Consider the following 24,777-nt stretch of genomic DNA (forward strand, 5'->3'; position numbering starts at 1 on the left):
TAAAGGTCAGAGCCGTGTGGAGATAAGAGACGGTGCGGTCGAACGAACGACGACCGCGGTTGTTGGCAGAGAAGTGCCCCCCCCCCCTGCTCCCTCCGGCGCTGAGCTTTCCGCTTCCTTGCTTGCGCGTGGGGGATTGAGTGCGTTCGCTCTCCGTGATAGCGCGCGTCCCCGCACGCTTCCGCTGGGGCATACGGCGCGCGGCGAAGATTTTATCTATACGGAACCTCACGGCGACGACGACGGCGACGCCGACGGCAGAAATCCGGTTGAAGTGTCCATATAATTGCTATCGCAATAAAACTGCCGTTTTGAGGGGTAGTCTTATACAAAGGTGCGAATTATAGACCGGAAAATACGGTAATGTTATTGCACTTATATTATCATAAATAATATAACAAACCTCCTTCCAAAGGCACTGAGCATCAGTGGTAAAGTTGCTCCACTATAGCTCTCTTTAGCTTCACTAGCTTCACCTCGCGCGCAAGAGTGAAAGTGGGACAAGGCAGACCCAGGGGCGAGGAGTGAAACGAACGATAGGGTGAGGAAAGCAGCGTACACATGCCAGCAGAGCCAGCACCGAAGCGCTGCACGGGTCTCTCGCTCCGCTTCGTTCACTGTTTGACGCGGTGATGCCTTTTATTTTTTTCGTGCAGTTCTGCAAAACGGAACCATGTGTGCTCGCGCCGGCGTATTGTTTCTGAAATAGGGAGTTTGTCAGATCGACGCCGATCTATCACAGAAAGGAGGTTGCAATGTCGATATCAGAGTGCATTGCTCGCGAAATTAAAGGGTTTTCAAGGAAGGAAAAAAAATTCTAGGACTTTCAAGGGCCTTGAAAACGTACTTTTCAATTTCAAGGGTTTTCAAGGATTTCAAGGACCTGTACACACCCTGTATAAGAACAAGACTAACAGACAAGAAGCAATGATTCCTCGTATGACAAACAGACAAGAAACAATGATTCCTTGTATATAAGCTCCTTGTAATATACATTAAGCCATTTGTGCTTGATTGACAGATTAAAGTAGTAATGTTTTGCTTCTAAAACAATAACGTAACTTGATGTTATTAGGACCTTTCATTAAACAAAAACTCAAATTCAGTCTGAGAAAAATTGAGTTGATCTTGTTTAGAATGTACACAACTTATTAAAACTGCAAAGCATAGATTACAAGATGCATAAAAGTGGTTAACACTAATACACGTTTGAATGACATAAATATGCTGTGTAAACACTGTGAATCTAGTTCCAAGGCACTGAGAGCATTACCAATGCCATGGAAGATTCTCAGGGAAAGACAATGCCGACGGTCACCCAGTTCAGCAGTTTCTGCCAGTGACCATGCAATTTAAAGATGCACGAGTTTGGCTTTCTTTAGAACCGGGTAAAACAGTATGAAAAACAAACAAAAAAGGTGATGTATGAATGCACACCCATGCTTTACTGGCCCCAACACTAGACGAATAGCCCACGCTTCCATCCTTGGTTTTGTTGCCGATCATTAGTTGTGTCCACGTTCAAGGGAAAAAAAGTGGTTTGAGGAGCAACAGAAGCTACACCAATTTGCCAGGCTCCAAAAACAGCTCTTGTCACCTCAGTTTCCCAGATCTCCACAAAATTATTTTCAAAGTCCCCTTAAAACTTGTCTACACTTTGTAAACTGAGTCGCTGTTGGTTCACTTGGCAAGCATTCACCACCACCTGCCTTTTCGGACTTCGCTGGATGGTGCTGTTAAGTGCTGCCATTTCAGGAAATAAAAAAGAAATGCGCTACACTGGCCATGTTGGAGAGAATATGCTAATGCACTTTCAAGGATGCCTGGGCCGCGATTTTGTGGCGATGCCTTATGACTTATTCTATACTAGTCTTATCATCCACCGCTCACGGCCGGCTGATCCCATTGATAACGCGAGCTCTGACCACTGACAAAGCGCGATAAACGCGAAAAGGCATTATTACCGGAAAGGCATCGCTACAAAATACCGGCCCTGTTCAGTACTCCCTCCAAGCATCCTCTCCTGGAAGAAATAACGCTTCCGGAAAGGACCAGGCCAACATCAACTACTATAATGCTAAGCTACCCCAGGCCTTGAAAGTTGTGAAACAAAACAAACAGCACAGCAAAGCAGTATTCAAAATATTTGTTCAACACTGCAAAACAGACAGCATGAACAAAACTTCTGTCAGAATGACAAAATTTGGCAAACATACATGTGCATATGAACATGACAAAATTAAGTTGCTCAGTCCCAGGGAATTTAATCACAAAATATGAACTATCATGTTAAACAGGTGCATTTTTCGGCAAATAGTACTTTTTTTTTCTCTTTTTTTTTTTTTTACTAGAAAATCTATGTAGGTTGCATAATTGCTTTCTTGTCATTAAAGTAGTTCTGGTTGTATTTTTGCTGCAAATATGCAAGCATAAAAGCATAGCTTTAAGTTTTGTATTTCACTATGTCTATAGTACCCATTTTGTTTGACTTCTTGTAATTCTATTCCCCTTTTGGATGTCTGAACCTATTTTTTATTGTATCACCTCATATCCATCTATATATATGTTCTGAACTCGGACCAAGTGCTGCTGCTGATTGTACAGGTCTTAAGAGATTCTTAAGATTTATACAATGTTTTTTTCCCTTAAATGCCTCCAACTCAATGTAGAAAATAAACTGAATTGTACAAAAAAGATTTTTCTTCTTCTTCATAACAAAGCGGTCCTACCTCTTTCCTTGAAATTAAAATTTTTTAACCATTTGCACATATAATTTTGTTTTTCTTAAAAGGAATACGTCCTGTTCATCATGAACTGGAGCAGGTGGTGCAAGGTCATCCGGCGTTCAATTCATTTCTACACAGAAAACAGTGCTGTTACGAAAGAAATATGGCAAGCACAGCCATGTAATCAAATGTTATGCCCATGCCTTGGCCAAGGTAGTCCGTCCTCCATGTTCCCAGGTACTTAGGCAGGAAAGTCCTCAGGGTCAACAGCTCTGGTAGAGGTTGTTCAGCTTTAAAAACCTCTTCATAAAACTTGTGCTCTCGTAGGGTGCGCTCATCACTGCTCAACAAAGGCTTCAAGATGGACCCATCTCTGTGTTTCAGAAGACCTACAAGTTTGGAGGAGACATGAAAAATAAAGGAAGAAAAGATTAATATGTCCACTAACACAAAGTACACAGATAAGAAGCGCCCCCTAATGGAGGGAAGCTGTCTGTCTGCTTAAATAGAATGGGCACCAAGTCATGGGAGTTCATAAGTTTCAGGCTAACAGATTGAGTTGTGAAATTTACAACATACTTCGTGAACTATAGTCTCCTAATACTTAGTTATTTGTGAAAAATCCGACAAAGAAAAATTCTGAACACACACTTTAGACTATTTCCCTGTTTTAATTAACATTGTAGGACACAAATGCAATAACACTTCAATGTGAACTTCCACACTGAAATTGAATGAAATGCTGCTATTAACTGTTTATGTGGTGCTTGTATTATTGTATTCCATTAATTGGTAATGTATTCATTCTGATATATGCCACTGTATTCTGTATTGCATTCATCGTACTCTTTGTCAATGACTATGGTGTTCTGCTATTTGGATTGAGGGCTTGGTTCCCAAGCGAGTGGTTGCATTAATTCAATGATGGTGGGATGAAAAAAGCACCTTGTATTGATATTTCTGTGCACACTTAACAACCCCAGGTGGTTAGAATAATTTTAAAGCCCTTTCCTATACAAACTCCCCAGACAAGGTGCAGCTTTGGAATGTTAAAACCTATCAGTTTATTATTCTACTCATTATGCATTGTTTAGAACATACATTTTTCTCTCCTTTGAGTAAAATCCAGGTATGGGTGATCTAGCAACAAAATTAGGCGATTTACAATCATTCAGTCTGTTCCAAAAGGTGATACTAACATCTCCATTATCCAATATAACTGCAGCATCTGTATTAACACACATTGTGAGCATCTTGTGAGGGCATCTTGTGGGAAGCATGTCAACGATCACTGCTTTCTGCTGGAATACTGCTGCCCACTTCCAAACAGTTCCATATGATGAGCATGATCCCCAGACACTTCACAAACAGTGTATAACAACGTTCCCAACAAAAATCAGTGCTAATTTTGCATAGCAACATTGTTCCAGCCAATCAAAGTCCATTACTGAAAGTTGAAAATGCGCAGACAGCTGCAGCACTCTGCTTTTATGTTCCCAACACTGGGGGCTTCAAAATGGGATGTCACATGCATATGACACATACTTAAATTGGCTGAGCTTCTATGGTTTTTAAAAATTTTGAAATAGTAGCACTATTTAGTATCCACTGCACCATGTCATACATTCTATGTTTCTCTGTGATTATCCAGCTCTTTGTACACAGAGGTTTGAATGCTACACAGAGGTTCCAACGCAAGTTTAAAGATATTAACAATTCAAGAATACCGAAGCAGTAACCAGAAATGGGGCTTCATTCTAGGAATAGTACGATTCTCAAAACATCAATTATTTCCTAAGGCAGAGTTATTGCTGGGTTTTTTTTTTTTCTATTATTATTAAAACATGAGCTGCCCTCGTCATACTAATACCCACCCAACCTCTGTTTTCATGTTCTAAATAAATTATTTAACCCTAACACCAATGGGGCAATTTTGACATGTTTTTACTCTGTCATAATCATAAGTTATGTTCCACTATCTAGAATGCTGAAAATGCATGCCATAGTTTCGTGCTATCAAGTGTATAAATTGGGAACCACCAAACACAGAGCATGATAAGACAATGGTGGACAGTGCACACCAACCCTTATCTTCTCTTTTGTGCTCTGTGAACTAGCCCACCAGCCCTTCTAACTCATGCCAAGAAAGCACTTTCATTTTTATCGATTTCTCGCATTGTACACCCTTTCTTATTCTCAAACAGTGCACAATAGGTTGTGTGCTTTGACAATAAACACACTAGCAACGACTTGGGAACAGGGCACTTCATTCAGTGTTGCACAGTTCACGAGTCAATAGGCCATATTAACAACTCATAATTTGTGACTTGATACTTGCACAAAAACCAAGTCCGGCATGAGCAAAACAAATGCTCACTTTAGACAAAACAGGCTGCTACTTCCAATGATACATGATAGCTTGGTGTCCAGTCACTAAAAAAAGATTTGTCAAACAAGAAACAATGAAGTCTAATTCCCTATGGTGTTTGCATGGTCCTTGCAGCACTCAAATTTATGATTTTGAGCAATGCCAGCCTAGCAAAACAATGGCAAATAAACACTGCCGTGAACAAAGCTTTAGGTAGAACAGTGAGAAAGCTACTGACAAAGCTGAAGATGATAGGACCCATGCTGTCTAAGTTTATGTGTGCTCCCTGAACATATATTTAAAAAGCCTGCTACCTTCCTTCTGTAGTTATTCAACAATGGATCACATCCAGTTTATCAGATAACTGAGAAGTCTGCACAATATAACAAACCCCTGTAAGCAGGCTTCATAGAGTGTGTACCATTCAAATCAATAACATATGTAATATTTTGAGAAATATCAACAGAGACTTCACAACTACCATAACTCTTCACAAAAAGAAAAACGCCAATTAAGATTGGCATTAGGCAAGGAAACTCTCTCCCATGTAATTCACTGTATGCTTGCAAAATATATTCAAGGTGCAAAGTCGGAAGGGATTACTGTAAGGATCAATTGGGAATATATCAGCAACCTGCAGTTTGCAAATGACATTGTCCTGTTCAGCAACAGTGGGGGTTAATCTCTAGAAATGATCAAGGACTTGAACAGGCAAAGTCTAAGGGTATGTTTATGAATTATTATGGAAAATAAAAATAAATTAAGATAATGTTCAATAGCAAAGAAAAGATTTTGTGATCAGTAGTCAGCCTCTTGAGACTAAGGAGTACACTGAGGCCAACTAATTGCGGGGGAATGGATCACGAGAAGAAAATTTCCAGAAAAATAAAAATGAGCTGCACACATACAACAGGTGCTTTCAAGTCATGAACTGATATCTTTGAAGAGAAAATTATACACTTATGTGCATACACTCAACTTATAGATTTCTCACTAACCTAGGGCTGAAACTTCATAATAACAATGAAGCCTGAGAAGCTAAGGATTCTGCAATGAGCAATGGAACAGAAAATGATAACGCCTAGCCCTCACACCAACAGGCAAGAAGCTCCTAGCGCGCCTAGGCTACCCAACACAGGGCTGAGGCCACGAAAAATCAATCTATCTGGCCCCCAACATCTGGGAGCATATCAAGGTAGCTGCCATCCCCAGAAGCATGCACCCGGAACATCATGCCGGTCGTCGCAAAGCTCGCGAAAAGACTCTTCAAACAAGATACGGTAACCTCCCCAACATACTATATACACAGATACCGCGCAGTACCCCCGAAAAGCAGCCATGGCAGTCAGTGTTGTCGACCATAACCTTCAAGAGGTGGTCTCGATGACGGTCCGCACTGCCAATACCCTCGAAGCGGAGGAGACAGCCATCGCCTTAGCCATCGCCTCTAGTCAAACCAAAGAACACACTACAATTATTACCGACTCTCAAGCAGCTTGTCGTAGCTATGCCAGAGGCAGAATATGTTCCATCGCCGCCCGACTCCTCAAACAAGCCTCTCAATTACCCGACGTTGAAATAGTATGGACTCCAGGACACGAGTCCCTCCGTGGAAATCAGCGTGCGCACGCTGTAGCCCGAGCTCATGCCACCCAGGCGCCACAAGAGAGGGATACGGCTGCATCTATGGAGCCTGTACCTTTACAATACCACGCCATATTAGAACACCACAGATTGAACAGACGACAATACCCACCTCCGCACAAGACCCTCTCACGCAAAGACGCAGTAGCATGGCGACAATTACAAACCAACACACACCCCCATTTAAGCAGATTACATGCAATACACCCTGCACTGTACTCGTACAAATGCCCCCTTTGTAACGACTACGCTTCCCTATATCACACCACATGGGCATGCCCCAATATACAGGTAGCCCCGCATATACCCAACCCAACACCCGAGCAGTGGGAGGCCGTGCTGACTAGCTCGGACCCTCGTGACCAGCAACAACTGGTGCGGCGGGCCCGGGAGACAGCAAGAGCCGCAGGAGCCCTGGACTGAGGGCACCTCCCAACACAAGCAGGAAGACGCCCTGCTTGTTTTTTCGTTTTTTTTTTTTTCTCTTAATAAATGTTTTTCCTCCTCCTCCCGTTAGGAAATGGGAAGACTCGGTAGTTTGCATTAGAGAGCAAATTGGTGAAGCTGATATTCTATTTCAGCTTAAGAGGAATAAGTGGAGTTGTCATGTAATGCACACAGCAGACCAATGATGGTCTGTTAGAGAAACAGAATAGGTGCCAGTAAAATGCAGTCAAGCACAGCAGCAGATTAGGTAGTGTGATAAGAATATATGCAGGCATAAGATAGAATCAGCTGGTGCAAGACAGCTGTAGTTGGAGATCATTGGGAGGGGCCTTTGTCCTGAAGTGGACATAAAATGGGCGGACAGTAATAATGAGAAGTTATCACACATTCCTGCCCCATTCCTGCCAGATTTGAATGGTTTGACAGAGTGTTTCAGTGACATTTGTTACCAGTTGCTGTTGAAATCTCGAACAGATAAGTTATCAGTAAATGTGGTAAATACACTTGGGGCAACAGATGTTCACAGTGCAGCAACGACCTTCCAGCTGATGAAAGTGAGCATAACGCAATACCACATTATACCTATACAGTACTGGCGCTATCCACTAAACAATACCAAAGCCAAAAACCTTAAATCTAGAATACCATTTTTTTTTTTTATTTACGTGGCTTCTTGAACATGGTACATGTTTGATTATGAACTGCTCACTGGCAGTTTATTTTCAAGTTAAATTTTGAAGTTAAAATTAAAGAGTTCAAAATCCTAAAGTAACACGGGCTAAGGAGGCACGGCTCTAGATTAATGCTGACCACTTGTACGCGCAACCTCATACTGAGCAGAATGTTATTGCCGATGAGACAGTACAGTGGGTTCATTTTTTAAGTTAACGACATGAATTGGAATACACACCATTCATTCTTAACACTAAACACTCCGTACAAGAAGACCTGAATTTGACAGCACAAGGCACTATCATGCAAATGACAGCCACAAAGACAATGCATTGTAAATAAGCAAAACTAATACCAAAAGCATCAGGCAAAGTAGCTCAGACACTACCTTAGTAGTTGCATTTTGCTTGTGAAACAGCATGCACAATGCCACATCGCCAAGAAACCTTAAGATACTTGCAACCCGCGCGCTTTAATACGTAATATGGATTACCTAACTTGGTTTTTTTGTTCCCGTGAACGTGGCCGGCGATTTGATAGTCGAACAACAACGTTTCCTCGGGCAACAGAGTTCCCTCCTTCATGGCTAACTTTAAAAAAACACTTAACAATTCTTATCAGTCAGTACGACGTGGCGATGAAGTTTTAAGAATAACTACATCAAAGCCCCACGAAGAACCAATTCTACAAGCGCTCCACAGCTGCAGTCCTGCAGAAGCTACAGTTCACCACGGCGAACGAAGCAACCAAAAGTGTAGCGTGCAGCCCGTGTAGCATCAGTCAAAGCAATTATTTGAGCTGGCCAAATGCAACTATAACACCCCGCGTTTCTGCGTCTATTATGCGGTGCTGCGGCACAGAACACAGAACGCACCACCTAAACCATGCCTAAACCAACGCCTCCTGTCTTTATAGGAGGCGTTGCCTAAACCAAACAAAAACCAGTAAAAATAGAGTTGTTAATTTTTGTCGATGTCTTATAAAAATGACACTAAACATTAAACTTTAAGAAACATTGTTATTATTTATATATGGCGTCTGATAAAACTAATTGAAACCCTGTAACGCACTTCGTATTTCGAAACTATGGCGTGTCGTAACAGTAGTAAATATTCTGTGCCCGTGCAACGCTATAGCAACGCCTGTGGTAACTTATAGTCGTAATTAATTAAAAAAACCTGATAAGACAGCACGCAGTAAAGAAGACGTACTTTGATGAAACGGTGATATCTAGCCAGTGCCCTGAAGTGAAACCGTTTCGCATAGTTCGTATCAGTCGCAACTGAGAGGGGCAACAGTGATTGCGATTGCAGTAGTTCGGTTGGTGTTTGTATGTTCCGTAGCGATATAGTAGCGGTATCGTCGTATTGTAGTGTATCAAAACCAGTGGCCGGATAATTCACTGAGGACGCGTGGTCAAGTATTCGTCGAAATCGTCGCTACAATGGCAGTCCCGCAGCTCTCAAGTGGAGCTGCATGCTTTTTACTCTGGCTCTTCGTTGTTCGTAGCGTGCAAGGTAAACTAACGCGTGCGGTTCCTGTTACAGGTCAAAACTTTAGACGTTGAGTCTTTTGAAGGGTCCTAGTCTAACGTTGTGCCCTTATTGAATGTCTGTATTAACGGTTTCGTTGTTTCTGTGAATTTTGTGCCCTGGTGCTCTGCAGTGGATTTCGGTTTGAATTTCACTTGCAAGTGCTTATTGAGCATTGTGTGCGTGCATGTTGTTGTGTAAACAGACGTCAGTTTCACTTTTTGCGAAGTCCCACCACATCTGGCGTTTCTTTCTGAATTGTTGACGCAATTTCTTTCGCGAAGTGGAGTAAAGTTGTGGAAGCTACGATGGTTACCTTGAAATTGAAGCAAATGCACTTACCACCAGACTGCCTAAAACGCTACTTTCTGCTCATTTATAACGTAACTAGGAACTGCATTTTTTTTTGCAAGTATTGCTTTTATTTTTTCGGTACCTTTCTATGCTTATGGTGCTTAGGCCGGCGAAAATCACTTGAACAGGGTGCTTTCCTTAACGCAGGGGGACAGGGTTTCTCGGCATATACTTTTTTGAAATTCGGCAGGCATTTATTGGCATTTATTTTCCTCTGAAAATTCACCGCTGATCAGCACCTATTTATTTACATTACCGCCATTACCGTTCACACGAATTTGTATTGGAAGGAAACAGTTGAACGACAAAACGTTATTGTCATTAAGGCACTACAATAAAGCACGAGGGCGTAGAAGGTGCAGGCAGGTCTGTACTACATGCTGTATAGTAGTCACTTGGGGTGGGAAAGTGGTGCATATATTTCAAAAATTATTTGACACTGGCCCACGGAAAAAAAAGAGGCCCCCACAAATTCCTGGAATCTTACTGTATATCCACAATCGCCAGTTTGTTTGTGCCTCTTGAAATAGGCTCCCTGATCGTGTCCTCGCCCTGTTTGTGTCAAGAAGTTGGTACGCACTGATGGCGGCTCCTGCTTGAAAAGCATCAACCCCATTACCAAATCCCCTTCAATTTTTCCACAGCCAGACTGACGAGGATACGCGGGAAGGAATGGACATGCATAAATTTCTCTTATTAAATCGTCTTTGTCATGACGCGGTTGGCGAAGCCCCTGGTATTCGAGTGAGGTTCACGCAAGCCTGACAAAACGAAAACCTGCTCGTCTGGAAACCACATTCTTACTCTTACACGCGGGGGATTATTTGTACCAGCCAAACACGAGTAAGGGGGCTTAAGTACGAGCACCCAATCTACTTAGAAGAGTCTGATCCATTGCAGGGCCTAGTGTGATGGGCCATGATGAATCACTAAATTCGGCACTTTTCAGCTTAAATATAATACCTAAAATTGGAATCAGCAGGTAGTGTTTGGCACTTATCGGTAAAAACCAAAAACTCCAATCTCTAATTATATGGTTCATACGTAAACATGACTCACTTTAAGGAAATGTTGCAGCAATACATTCAAACACTTGGGTTCTCTTTGATTTACTGGGCTATTGTGTCTAGGACATGTAGGTTTAGGACTCAAGGTGTGTATATGTAGAATGCACTTGGCTGTTAGTATGGAACGTCAACCATCTTTTCGCAGCTGCAAAGAGTGCCGTGAGCTTGGTTTCAAATGGTGTCGTAATGAATTCCACTGGTTGTAGCAGGCAAATAACTGACATGGTGTTTTCAGATTGAGAACTATCTAGAAGTGGAGGCAAATTGGAAGGGTGACTGACTTCCCTCTACAATTGACTTGATTAGGTAGCTCAATGGAGTAACAGCACATAGAGGACAGGACAAACAGAATTAACAAAGTGCTTACTGTCGGCTCAATTTTATTGCACACAAGGTAATATATAAAAGTGCCAGAAGATGGGCGAGATAAGCATCTAAAGTAAAAAAACAGAAAGCAAGAACAGGGGCCATCAACCATACATGTGAAAGAAGCACGACTCCTTGGAGAGTAGTGACAGCATGCTCACATATGTGTCACCTTTCCTGTCGATGCCCAAAAAGCTTCATATATTTTGCGTACCAACTGGTCCCGATAACGCCTTAAAGGGAAGCTGAAACACTTTATAAAAAAAAAATGGAGCTTTCAGCGAATTATTTCACCCCCTGAATACAAAAATCACAGTTTAACAAGCCGCACGTTGCTTTAATTTAGCAAAAACGAGCAGCAGCGTCTGCGGGAAACGCCGCAGGTTGGTTAATGGGCCCTGATGAAGGCAATTGTGACGTCGTCATGGGTATTGGCGAGGCGCATGATTCGAATAGAGTGCTCACGGGACCCCTGTGCTGATGTCATCCTTACACCCAGTTACTTGCCGCTACGCTCTGCGCATGGGGTCGGAGCTTCAGCGTAAATTTTACTACGCGCATGATCGCGAAATTAACTTTCAGGTGTTGAATTACATTGTGACAGCCTTCCAAACCACCGTAAATCTTCCAATTCGAAAGCCCCTTCGTGTCCCTTTAATATCCTGCACTGATTGAACGGTGCCGTACAGCTGCATCGGGCACTATGTGCTGCAAGCTGGCAGCCTACACTCCACTTAAATTGGCATGTTCCGTCAAGCAGTCATTGACACAACGGCTAGTTTGGCCAATGTAGTAACGACCACATGAAAGAGGAATGTTGTACGCTACGTTGTCTCACCATTAAGAAAAATGTCTTGTGTTTATCACACTTGCATTGGCAGGTGTTCTCTCAGTTAACTTTGTGGCACATACTGGAGAACAACTTGTTCTTTTGCCAAAAAAAAAATACCTCTGATGCCGACCCTCTCGGCTAGTTTTTTTATGCGATGTGACACTGGTGCAAAAACGGAATGATAATGTTGCATGATAGCAAAGTTTTTTCTTTTGTATTGGTTTTCTCAATTTCTGGGAAATTTATGTCTGCTAAAAGACATTCAGCAACAGCAGAAAGCAAATGGTTCAGAAAACCTGCCATTCGCAGTCTAAGCACCAGCGAATCGAAGCTGCTGCAAATAATGTGATGGTAAGACCGTGACAAGGTGGCCCCCAAACATGACTTGAATATGCTGAGCTATAGGGTAGGGAGTCTTTCAGAGTCTTTAATTAGATCAGATGCCATTCCGTCAGCATGTATGGTCAATAATTGGATAGGAACCTTAGTTTATTAGTAGGAAATTCAGTCATTGTAGTTCCTCCAAGCAAGAATGCAACATGTAAATTATCTGTCTAGCACCAAGCTGAGTGCTTGTTACATTACTGAAAAAATTGGCTACATATCCGAAGACTTTCATAGTGCCTGTTTGTCGCAGGCTATCCATGAGGCATCTGTCAGCTGGCTATAAGGTTGCTAATAATTGGAGCTAGACATGAACCAGTTCATACGAATCTTTTTTAATAAAACGGTAATATGAGGCTTTTTGCACCAACAAGAAAGGTGACACGTGTGAGTTAGGTTTCACTGCTCTTCAGTGTAATCATGCTTCTTTCACATGCATGATTGGCACCCATGTTATTGCTTTTAATATTTTGTATTTTGCGTGCTTATCTCCTTCTCTCCTTCCAGCACCTTTATATATTGCCTTGTGTGCAATAGAATTTTTTAGACAGTCAACACTTTGTCCATTTGTCCTGTCCCATGCGCTCATTCTCTATTTAGCTAAAACTTGTACTTGTCAACCCAAATTGGCACTCTTTTGCACTCGGTAGGCTGCAGCTAACAGGCGACCCACAGGTGACCCTTGCCTACTGCTGACCTGTATCCCTTAGCTTTTTCTGAATTCTGCAGTACCTACTGCAGCAGCTGGGGTTAAAAAAAAAGTTTCATAGATTACATCGCCAATGTCTTACATTGGTAGTAAAGTGAAAGAATTGACTGCATAGAAATGCATTATGTCCTGAGAATAGCTTGATGGGCTAATGTAATACTTCGCTAGATATTGTTGGGGAGCTAAAACTTTCACACAGACTGTAATATGCTGGAAAAAATGTGTGACAGATCAAAGAATTGTGCTGCTAAGGCTTTTGCAGAAAGTATAAAAATGCACAGAAGTATGGCACAAGTACAAACTACCAGCTGAAGGGTCTCACACTGCAGTTGTGGAAACTGCAGGAAATTGAAACATAAAAAGAAAGGAACAAAAAATTGTGCAATGAATCTTTTGTTCCTAGAACAAGCGTCGCATGGAACCACCTTCCCTCCACAATCGCAAGCATAACTGATGACCACGAGTTCAAGATCACTTTACAAGATGCCTTGTAATATTTTGTTAGCTGCATGTCTTTGCCATTTTTTCCCCACTCTTTTGTGTAGTGCCTTTGGGCCCTGAAAGTATTTTAATAAATAATAAATAAATAAGACCAGGATAAACTATCACAATTGATCATTATTGTTATTACTGTTGATGCTCAGTGCGCATGTCCAAAGGCAATTCAGTATTTGCTGGAGTTTCTTTTGCAATTAAGGTGACAAGAGGGCATGCTGACGTGCTCTAAACCTGCTGAACATTGTGCAAAGGCTTCTATAATTTCTGTATTTGTATGTGTGAATTTATTCTGTTTACTGCGTTGTACTATTCACACAAGGACAAAATCTGGGGACTTTTGTTTTTCTTGTTTCTGCATATCGGGCTCCAGGTACCGATGACTCGTATATACAATTGTATGATCGTCTTCTAAGACTGAGCGGAAAAAACATGCCACTTAGTGATAGACATGCTCAATCTTAGCCTCCAGCAGGTTATTAATAATGATACCCAGAGAAATAATATTCTGGATCTTCTGTTCCTGAGCGAAATATTTTTTGGCTGAACAGCAGTGGTTGAGCCTAGTATATCGGATCTCAAGCTTATATCTTTTTTGGGGGATGTTCCACCGGAAATGCACCAAAGTCATATAACTGTAAAAACAATTGGAGACTTTACTAATGCCGATGATGTAGCAGTCATAGGTTATCTAGGTACACATCTTAAAATAATTGATAATAATGTTAAACTTTCATGGGCAACGATTTCAGGATACTGTAGAGTACTGTACTAAACAGTTCGTCCCTGTAAAAGCTGTTCGAAAACAACGGCTGAATCCTTGGATAAATTGAAAAATTATCCAAGCCAAACGTAAAATTAAGACTGAGAAAGAGGAACAAAACGACGAGCCCCCGCATATTGTGCATCGGAAACAAGAATTGCTGATAAAGGTAAATTTGGCCAGAGATAGGTTCTAGAGTACGAATATTGAAGAATTTCTTTCTAGTGATCCGAGAAAGTTTTGGTTACACCTAAGCCAAAGAAAACAGCAGATAGAGAGCATTAAAGTTAATGGAATTGAAATAGAAGATGCACACAACATTGCAGAACACTTCAATGTTTATTTTCAAAGTGTGTTTGCGGAGCAAAATCAAACAGCTTTCAAGCACATGTAGCCCGTCGGTAGATGACATTTTAATCACTCCTGAGGGTGTCCTGGTGCTGCTCCTAAATATAAATATTAAAAAATCTGCTGGTCCTGGTAATATTTCTAATGCTTTCTTGAGATGATATTCTGAACAAATAGCTGAATTTATTCCAAATTTTTTTCAGTTATCTTTAAAATTAGGAGAAATGCCGGCAGACTGGCACAAAGCACGTGTTGGGCCGGTGCACAAGAAAGGAGACCATCTAATAGTTTCAAACTATCAGCCTATATCTATTACTAGCACGAGTTGCAAGCTATTGGAACATATTGTCGCTGGTTTCATACAAGGGTTCTTGAAAGATCATAACATACTATCACCTTTTCAGCACGGTTTCAGAAAAGGACTCTCCACGGTGACTCAACTAGTGACAACCATGCATGAACTTTCCCATAACTTGATTTATCCAGACAAATAGATGTGCTCTTTCTGGACTATAGCAAAGCATTTGATAGGGTTCCCCATAGAAAGTTACTATATAAATTAGAAAAAATTGGACTTACTTTTGGTATTATACAGTGGATTCGTGCTTACCTGAAAGATGGAGAGCAGTTTGTTGAAGTTAGACATTGTAGTTCTAGTGCCCATCAGGTCACCTCAGGAGTTCCTCAAGGCACTGTGTTAGGGCCATTGTTATTTTTAATTTATGTTAATGATATGATTGATGTGATTCCTGCTAATGTGTCCATTCCGTTATACACGATTGACAGTGTTATCTTCAAGGAAATTATGTCCCATAATGATCATGATGTGTTGCAGAGATGCCTTGTAGCAATCTCTGACTGGTGTTCAAATTGGGGAATGCAGCTCAATGCAGAAAAAAAACATACTTTTACGCATAACAAGAAAAAAATCTCCCAGCAAATTTCATTGCCATCTTGAAAAACAGAACTGTCACCGAACTCGAAAAATATAAATATCTTGGCATTACTCTTACCAATAAACTCACATGGTCAACACATATCTCAGATATCTGCTCAGCAGCATTAAAGAAACTGTGGTTCGTAAAGACAAAGCTTAAACACGCACCTATAAGAACTAAAATATTAGCCTACAATGCAACAGTGAGATCTAAATTAGAATATGCTGCTGAAGTCTGGGACCGACATACTAAAAAGGGCATTATGGAACTCGAGGGAGTCCAGAGAAAAGCTGCGAGATTTATATACGGAAAATATGCCAGGAATGATTCCCCGTTCTCATTAATATTACAAAACAATACAGACATTACAAACACACAGAAAAATTAATCACCTTGTACTACTACGCAATACTCTTTCTGGGGAAAATAATATGGCATTACCCGCTTCTGTATGTCAGCCTGTTACGAGAAGAACACAACACAGTCACGAATATTTGCTTGCACCAGTTTTCACTAGGACAAACGCTTAAAAGTACGTTTTTCCCCCCTCAAACGGTGAGCAAGTGGAATTCACTTCCCATTGGTGTATTTGATTAAAATGATTTCATGGGCTGCATTGGCAGAGCATTTTTGTGAATTTTAGCGATGTCCAAGTGTGATCCCCGCTTCTTTTTATCCGTTATGTTCATTTTATGCAAGATTATTTACGCCTGTCTGTACCTTCTTTTTGCTTGCTGTAAAGCCCCTCCTGCTTGGGCCAAAGTATTGGCCTGCAGTATTACTAAATAAATGAATAAAAAATGAATAGACCCATATGCACAATGGATGTCCACTTAATTTATTTGGTGTTTTGTGCAAACAGTGCAGCGCAGATAACAGAACAATCTCATACCAACTAGCGCCAGTCAAAGCCTTATTTGCAGACATGTGAATCTGTTTAATTTATTTTGTCCTTTATGTGACCAGTACGGCGCAGTAAACAGAACGGCGTTATACCAATTAGCCCCAGTCGAAGCCTCACTGATCTGTGAATTAACAATTATAAAACCGCTTTGAAATTTTGGAAGGCAATAACATTCACAGGTGATCGGCCAGGTGGTGCAGGACCTTAGGTCAGCAAGATAAACAGAACTCGCACTGAAACTCGGCAGCCAAACTCAGCTAGGCTAGGCTGAGTTTGGGAACAAAACCATTTCTCATCCATTCATGACTCACAGATCATTCCACACGTCACTGCCATAATTCTATTCGATATATGTTTTACACTTCTCTACCGCGATTTGTTCTTAGGCCCCTCTACAGCCACATTGCATCCTGTCATCGGAACTCACTGATCATGGCAAACATACCATTCATTGTCTTGGCGCTCTTTGGCCACACTTGGCCTTTGCACCACAAAACACCAAATATCATCATCATCAGTTTAGGAACAAAGTCAGACCCAGCTGAATTCGCTGATTTTCAGTATTGTAAAAAGACTTGTGCAGGCTCACTCAGACTCGCAGGTTCATGTACTCATACTCACTGAGGCTCATTCATATTTGCAGAATCGCCCACTCACACAAACTCATGGAATCGTGCGCGAGTTCAGACTTGCATATCAGGACTCATTTGACTCACATTTGCAGCTTCAAAACTCACCCACACTCAGAATCACCAACTCATAAAAATCAGTGGTCAAACAAGAGATGTCTTGGGCTGGCCTGTGAGACATCCCTTGTTCAACTACCGTTGGTCACTTCAAGTCTCCCATCTTCCTGTGAACCTCTGTCTTGTCTGCAGCTTATAGTGAGGGAATTTGCTCGATTAAAAGTTGCATCTATGCATAATGGTGTCAATTGGAGATTTCATGTTGGCTTATGCAGGTGAAACAAACTTGTGCATATACTTGTGAGGCTGGGGTATGTGTAAAATGGATGGCATGCACTGTTAAGTGCGGTAAAAATTATATATTGTTTCAATAATGTTTTTTAATTGGTGTGGTGAACATTATTTATGCACCAATGTGCCTGCACAATTGATTGATTAACCTGGCACCTTAAATTAGTAAATGTTAATTTCATAGACATAAGTTCTTTGTTTACATGTCCTCATTCAGGCTTACTGGTTTTACCAAACCGTGCTTGTGAGTAGAGTCTGATTTACTCATGATCATTGGAACTTGGTCTTTTGTGTTGTCGTCGACTCGAAAAGAATTGGATTCACATATATGGTTCATTCTTTATTCACACAAGCTTCTGTTCACTGGGACTCTCTTAGATGTAAACTCGCACCCCCTTCAACCTGCTTAACGTGCTCCTACTCAGGCTCAGGCTCACACCTATGTGGACTCGCGCAGACTCCCACCCTTTTGAACTCACTTTGACTCGCTCAGAGTTGTAACCTTTAAGACTCATTCAGGCTCATACTTTCACCCATTCAGAATTCACTGGAGGCTTGAGTTGTAATTAACTGATAAATGAGCTTGCCGCCCTATGCCTATAGCTACACAATGCTATAACCCCCCCCCCCCCCCCCCAAAAAAAAAAAAAAAAATAGATGTGCAAAAAAAAAAGTAAATAAAAAGGTAAAGGCATGTGGAGTTAAGCACATGAATTTTGTTGACTGTAGGTCTCCCTTGTAGCAACATTTCCATTGGTCGAACAGGTAGGTTTTCTTATGAAAGGTTGTAGGAGCATTAAAATGTATACCAGCAGCTGCAAGCTTTACGCCATCTGGCTGATCAGTGCAGTAGTTGTGGTTACAGTCTACTATTTGAAAGAGCCTCTAAAATTGACAAATCACATATGCAAGTAGAGAAATTATGAATGCAGATTTGTAACATATCTGTTACACCCTCCGTCATCTCATCTGTGAAAGAAATCTTGCTGAACATTAATAGTAATGCTCATGCATGATGGTTTTTGCCAGTCTGATTTGTTCTTTGTGCCTTCACCGTTTTCACCCTTTCTTTTTACGTCTCAATTTTCTGCTGGTTTCACAACTACTGTGTGAAGCTCTTTAGTTGGTAGCTCTCACTTGTGTTAATCATATTTGTGTTCATTTTATATAGCCTCTGCTAAAGCCTTAGCAGCAGAACAATTTTTCCTGCTGTCCTGAGAGCCTGGCTAGACTAGATGGCTAGACTTGGTTTCAAAGTGGGGTGAGAATTTGAAAGGGTGGTATGGTAGAATTGCAGTCAGAGAAGTGTTGAACATGGTTGTGCTTTTTAAATTATTCTTACCCGCCGTGGTTGCTCAGTGGCTATGGTGTTGGGCTGCTGAGTACGAGGTCGCGGGATCGAATCTCGGCCACGGCGGCCACATTTCGATGGGGGCGAAATGCGAAAACACCCGTGTACTTAGATTTAGGTGCACGTTAAAGAACCCCAGGTGGTCCAAATTTCCGGAGTCCCCCACTACGGCGTGCCTCATAATCAGAACTGGTTTTGGCACGTAAAACCCCATAATTAAAAAAAAAAAAAAATTATTCTTATGGTATCAATTATAGTTTGGCTTTTCTGTAAAGCACAAAATCTTTGAAAAAGCATTTTAGCTTCTTGCTATTTTTGTTTCGGTAGTTCACAAATCTACCTTTCTTGTAATAACTATTAGTTGCAGAGCTGTTGAATTTTGCAGAAGGAAGGACAGTGGTATGCTACACAATTGAAAATAGAGCTTAGTAAATATGTAAAAAAACCATTGCAAGAATTTTTTTTTTCTGTTTTTGCATAGTGCAAGTGCCACTACGGCATGCTTTTTATTTGTTTACTAAACTCTCATTAGCTTGAGGTTATTCATTGTAGTTCCGAAGCTGTACGAGGCAATAACTGACTTGTTCACAAAATTTAGTTTGCATACTCCCAGCACCTTTTTAAAAAAAATGTTCAAAAGTTTCCTAAAACCGCGTTCTGAGAAGAATGCAAATAAAGTGGTGTCAAACAGCTTGATTTCTCAAAATATCCCAGGATTAGTCTTTTTTGTGATGAATATTGCTGTAGTCTTTCTGTCTCTTCCTGCAGTCTCTTGATTGCTTTTTTACTTCAACTTTCAGTTTGAAGTTTTTTTTTTTCTTCTTTTTTTTTTTTACCCGCCTCGAGTCCATCAATAGTGGGCACATGGAAGTACACAAATGTTCAGGAGTGACCTATAGGTGCTTTAGCATGCTTGCGTTGTAGCGGTTGCCATAAAACTTTCGTCTTGTCAGTCTTTGCATTCTTCCTTCCAGCAAAACCAAAAAAAGAAAGCATGAAATGGGTCCTTCACAGATGCGACATACTCTGAAGAGCATGCGCCATCATAAGCAGACAAAAGAGTGCATGAGAGCTACAGACACCTACCTCCCTAATGACTGTAAGATGCACTACATAGAAAAAGAAAGTTGCAATACAAAAATGAGTAATGCTGTAAAACACAAGTTGTTTTTATGTAATGAAAACTTAATACGAAATCGAGACTTCACGTTGGGGCAAGCCCACTTTCCAGTCGATGCGACAACTAAAATGAATTAAACAAGTATTTTAGAAGTCAGGCATAGTGAAGTACTTTTTTTTATTTTTGAAAGCTAAATACATGCACTATCCAAACTGTGCAAAGCATAAAATTGATATTTTAGACCAAACACTCCACCTTAGAAAATGTGAAATTTTTAGTTTTAGAGCTTTGTTTCTTAAAAGTAATTCAATTGTAAATGTGTGTATGAACATAAGCATCACTTTTTTTTTTTAACTCTTAGGTGCAAATCCGGCTTCCTGTTTCTGCTCTTTATTCTAAAAGTTTGGTTATGGTTAATAACTGCTGGCTGACTTAGGTTGGTGACAAATCAAGTATGCAGAAAAAGGTTCTTCCATGCAAGTGTGCTGTGCACATTCCTGGCAAATAGTTGCCTTATAGATGATACAGGTTTAAAGAGGAGGAGTCGCTGTAGTTCAGCAACAACAAGCACCTTGCATTTGTGCACCTCTTGAAAAAATGGCCAAAGTCTGTGGGCATGGGAACAAAGTTGGCAACTCATGGAAGGACAATAGTATAGGGAACCTCGAAAATGGATCAGCAGAGGGATTAGGCTGACCTCCTTTAGAAATAACCTTGTGATCGACGCACAGAGCGTAAGCAGGTGTGTGCCGCGGCTGGAGCAGATGCACCATAAAAGTCTGAGCAGAGCCAATTTACTCCTTCCAGAGACATGGGCATTGCTTGCACTAAAACCATGGCAGCACTAAAACAAGGCCATGGATAGCTAGGAGAGCGAAGATGAGAATTGGAAGACATGCTTGACTATTCATGTTTCCTTTGAGAAGGCATTTGGCTACTGCATTTCCGACCTGTCACTGACATTTTTTGCTATTTGTGTGAAAGTTTACTGGATTTTTTTCGGTGATACTGTTTGTACTTCAACCCAATGTAGCATGTTATTACCCTAGTATTTCCACTTGTTATCAAAGGAAAATTATTGCAGCCATTGCAGTGAAGGCATGGTAATACCTGGGTGGCAACATCTTCAGGCATTCGCATCCTGTATGCATTTAAGTGGATATCGACTTCGAAATTCAGTAATGAGCTTTGCACACTAGCAACAAAGGTTCAACAGCAATCTACACGCTCATTTGTCAGATAAGACTGTATGAAAGGCTAAACTGTTAAGGTGGACATGACAAGCTCTAAATGGAAGATTTAGTTACTTTTCATCCTTACTGCTAGTGCTATGCTAAAAGTATGTTGCTGCATTGTGGTGAAACCAGAGTGACCAGATGAGTTTGGACCACCAAGTGAGAAATCTTCTCAAAATAAACCTGAATAAGTAGCAGAGCTTTTCCAAGAACAGCTCAAAACAAGCAGACTATTTCATCCAAAGAATCTTTTAAAAGTGTTGTTTGTCATAATTAGAATTGTATGCCATATGTCATTTTTTCTTACATATTTTGAGAGATGGCTGTATTTGTTAAAGACATCATAGGAAAAATACCCAAAAATCGGTCAACTACTTAGGGTGTTACCGTCCACTAAGCAGTGGTACTGATAGCTTTCGTGTTGCTCTTTCTCGTTGCAACAGTTGGTACGAATCCTAATCAATGTTGCTATTCAGAGCACGAGTAAGTTTGACTGCATGAAATCACTCGCAAAGGAGAGAATATACATGAGAATAACATTTCTTGAACTTGAAAATCCTGGATGCCAACTAGCCCAAAAAACCATGACAAGCAACTAAAGAATTTTGCAAGTAGGTCTGCCGATATGACAAGTACAAATCTGCTTATAATAAGCAGAACTGATCATACTGATGTAAACTTGAGAACTGTTTACTTCCTGTGCATCGTGGCCCATACAATTTTTGTCCTCCATAGCTTCCTTAATACTGAATTTTCATATGAATGGAAGAATAAATGGTATACTTCTTTCAGCACACAAATGGTTGTTTAAACTAAAAACACCAAATTCTATTGCACTATAAAATGCATCACATAAAATAATATATAAACTAAAGTAATAAATAATTGCTTTCTTGAGCAGTGGGTTACAAAGGTGCATCTCACTTAGGCGTAATGTATGTTGTTGTCAGCACTAAGGGGCTGGTTGTTGCATGGCAGTGATGTTCTAAAGGAAGAATGCAGATGTAATAAAATGTACCTTTTGTGTAAGGTGTGCCACCTGTGTAGGGTCGGTAAATGAGGTGGAAAACCATGCCGCATTGACTCCTCTGCGATGGTGCAGCAATGAAAGGTGCTCTCTTTCAAGCTCAGTGTGAGTCCTTTCTGGCAGTCTGTGATTGTAGTCATTGAAACAGGTGAACACCAGGAAGTAACGTGATGTGGCACCAAGCCACTTTAGCCATGCAAGCACGTTGGTTCCTTTGCATCACTTTCTGAGTGTGTGTAATGTCTTGCAATGGATTTGTTGCCCATATGAGGCCAGCATTCAGTTTGCATGGAGGCTCCTGCAAGTGCTTTTTGCACTCGTGAAGGAGGTCGGTGACCATCAGTGCCAGTGTAGTCATGCACATCATCTCTTTTGGTAGAAACATAACAGATGTGTTATGTCTACTCTGTTAACAGATGTGGCTTTTGTTAGTATCGACCACATTTCTTACTGAAATGCACTACCATAAAGTGATTCCTCTTATTTCTAGTAGCGTATCCCTGTGATTTTGGTAAGATAATGGTCCAGAGCATAAACATGTAACTTAGACAACTTTTCTGCTTATTTCTCTTTTTTCTTGCAGTTTGTGTTCTTGCACATGTTATAAATGAAAATGCAACGGCTGATAAACATGAAGGAGCACCAGAAAGCACAACATTATTAGACATGGTGGTATTAACACATGATGCAAAGAGTGCACCAAACAGAATCGCTGCTGACCCAGCAGAAAGCAAAGGGGATGAACAAATTAAGGTTGTTCCTGAAGACAAGGAAGTTGGTTACATTAACACAAAGGACAAAAAGCTTAAAGACAACCTGGACAAAGAAAATGCTGCAACTACAAGCTTAGTCTCTGATAAGCCTCAGCTGGTGCCCTCGACAACACACCCCAATTTGGAGCAGCAGCACAAAAATGATGATAGACCATCTGTCCCGGACAGCAGCAAGAAATTGTCCAAAGGCGCAGGTGCGTTTCCATTGTTGTTCATGTTAATTTGCATGGTGGTGTGAAGTTGTCATCTCTTGCTGCTGCACGAATTGCTAATATGGCTTGCATTCCTGCCAGACATTGTGCCAAGGTGGTAAGGCCACAGGGCCTTCAGTTTCACTTTCTAAAGATAACAGAACAACTGTGGTTACATGGTCATTGGCCAGTCAGTGTCAGTGCAACTGTCAGTGTGATATGTTGTCATATCTATGACCTAAACTTAGAAATATACAGGATGTGCTGACATAACTTTCTTCCTTAAATACTGTTAAATAATTCAGATAAGTGAAAGTGCCTGCCTTGTATGGTGCTTATATGTTCAATTTGAAAAAAAAAAAAAAAAAAATTCAGATGGAATCAAAGCCATGGAAATCGGTCATGTTGTCAGTGCTATTTGTAGACGGTCCTGAGTTGCCTAGGTGTAAAGTCGCCGACCATTCACTGTTATACATTTTTAAAATATTTCTAGCTATTTTCTGGAGTGACTTGAGTGCTTCAGATTGGTGGTGCAACTGTTAGGGCATCGCATGGGACTCAGCTGTTTACATTCTGGCATCTTTTCCTGAAATTGCATAGTAGTGGCAGATACTTTAACAACTAACCACAGGTTCCCATGACTGCATTTTATTTTTGGCTGATTTGCACTTGTGAGTTGAAGCAAACATACCAGAACCATTTGTACTGATGTGCATTTATTGCGTGCCTTGTTGCTTGGTTGTCACGAAGCCCAAGGACTATGCATGTGGGCATGTTCTCATGCACCAGAACGAAAGCAGGTTGCCACCTGTATGCTTTCTACGGCCCTCTCAAGCAGATTAAAAAGGGCTGTGTAGAGGCTGCCTCTTTGGCTATTTATGTACTTAGCCACATCTTGAGACTCAAATAGTTTTGGAATGTCTTTGGTTGATGCTTCAACAAACTATTGAATATCGATATCACTGATGTTGGTGAAAAAGGGGAGCTGTCCTTCCTTGACTTATCTAGGGACTCGTTGCAGCCACAGGGCTGTTTTTGAAGATATTTGCGAGGGCAGTTGTATATGTCCATTCATTTCTATAGAAAAATTAAGCATCTTTCTTCAGTCTAAGTCGGTGTGTATTTATCAGTTGTCCATCTAAACACCATCAACGTTGATATGCTTTTGCAGTCAGTGAGTTGATTATAAGAACACTATCATAAATAATAGAAATTACATTTACTGAGCATAGCAGCACTCCATCATGTCTTGTTCCAGTTAATTAAAATGCACTTTATCACTCAGAGAAGTGCAGTCTAGCCCATAAACTAATTGTTTGGTATAAATTATTTGCTATAAGCAAAGTTTATTGTAATTCTGTACTTGTGCTTAAGATAATCTTTGAGGGAGTCACCAAGTTGCAGGATGAAAATTTTACATGCAGTAGGTATGCGTGCAGAGACCTTCTTGCCCCAAATACATTTTTTGAGGGTTTGCTTAAAGGAACACTAAGGACAATTTTATATTTGGTTCTGGAAATTCCAATCAAAATTTCTTGCACCTTGTATAAAAAT

General features: G+C 40.8%; 2 protein-coding genes across 2 annotated transcripts in view; one reads left to right on the forward strand and one right to left on the reverse strand.

The window, feature by feature from the left end:
* The window catches only part of LOC119436325 (inositol polyphosphate multikinase-like), a 34,858-nt gene extending 26,122 nt beyond the window's left edge, over positions 1-8,736 (reverse strand). Inside the window, exons 1-2 of the mRNA XM_037703146.2 lie at positions 8,351-8,736; positions 2,930-3,115 (exon numbers count right to left, since the gene is read on the reverse strand). Of these exons, the coding sequence (XP_037559074.1) occupies positions 2,930-3,115; positions 8,351-8,441 (277 nt within the window). The 5' untranslated portion in view covers positions 8,442-8,736. The remainder of the gene's footprint in view (positions 1-2,929; positions 3,116-8,350) is intronic.
* A 225-nt stretch (positions 8,737-8,961) lies between these two features.
* LOC119436324 (trans-Golgi network integral membrane protein 2-like) overlaps positions 8,962-24,777 on the forward strand; it is a 53,176-nt gene continuing 37,360 nt past the window's right edge. The window contains exons 1-2 of the mRNA XM_049657017.1: positions 8,962-9,374; positions 22,843-23,226. Of these exons, the coding sequence (XP_049512974.1) occupies positions 9,302-9,374; positions 22,843-23,226 (457 nt within the window). The 5' untranslated portion in view covers positions 8,962-9,301. The remainder of the gene's footprint in view (positions 9,375-22,842; positions 23,227-24,777) is intronic.

The sequence above is a fragment of the Dermacentor silvarum genome, chromosome 1 (assembly GCF_013339745.2).
Source record: "Dermacentor silvarum isolate Dsil-2018 chromosome 1, BIME_Dsil_1.4, whole genome shotgun sequence".
Taxonomy (NCBI): domain Eukaryota; kingdom Metazoa; phylum Arthropoda; class Arachnida; order Ixodida; family Ixodidae; genus Dermacentor; species Dermacentor silvarum.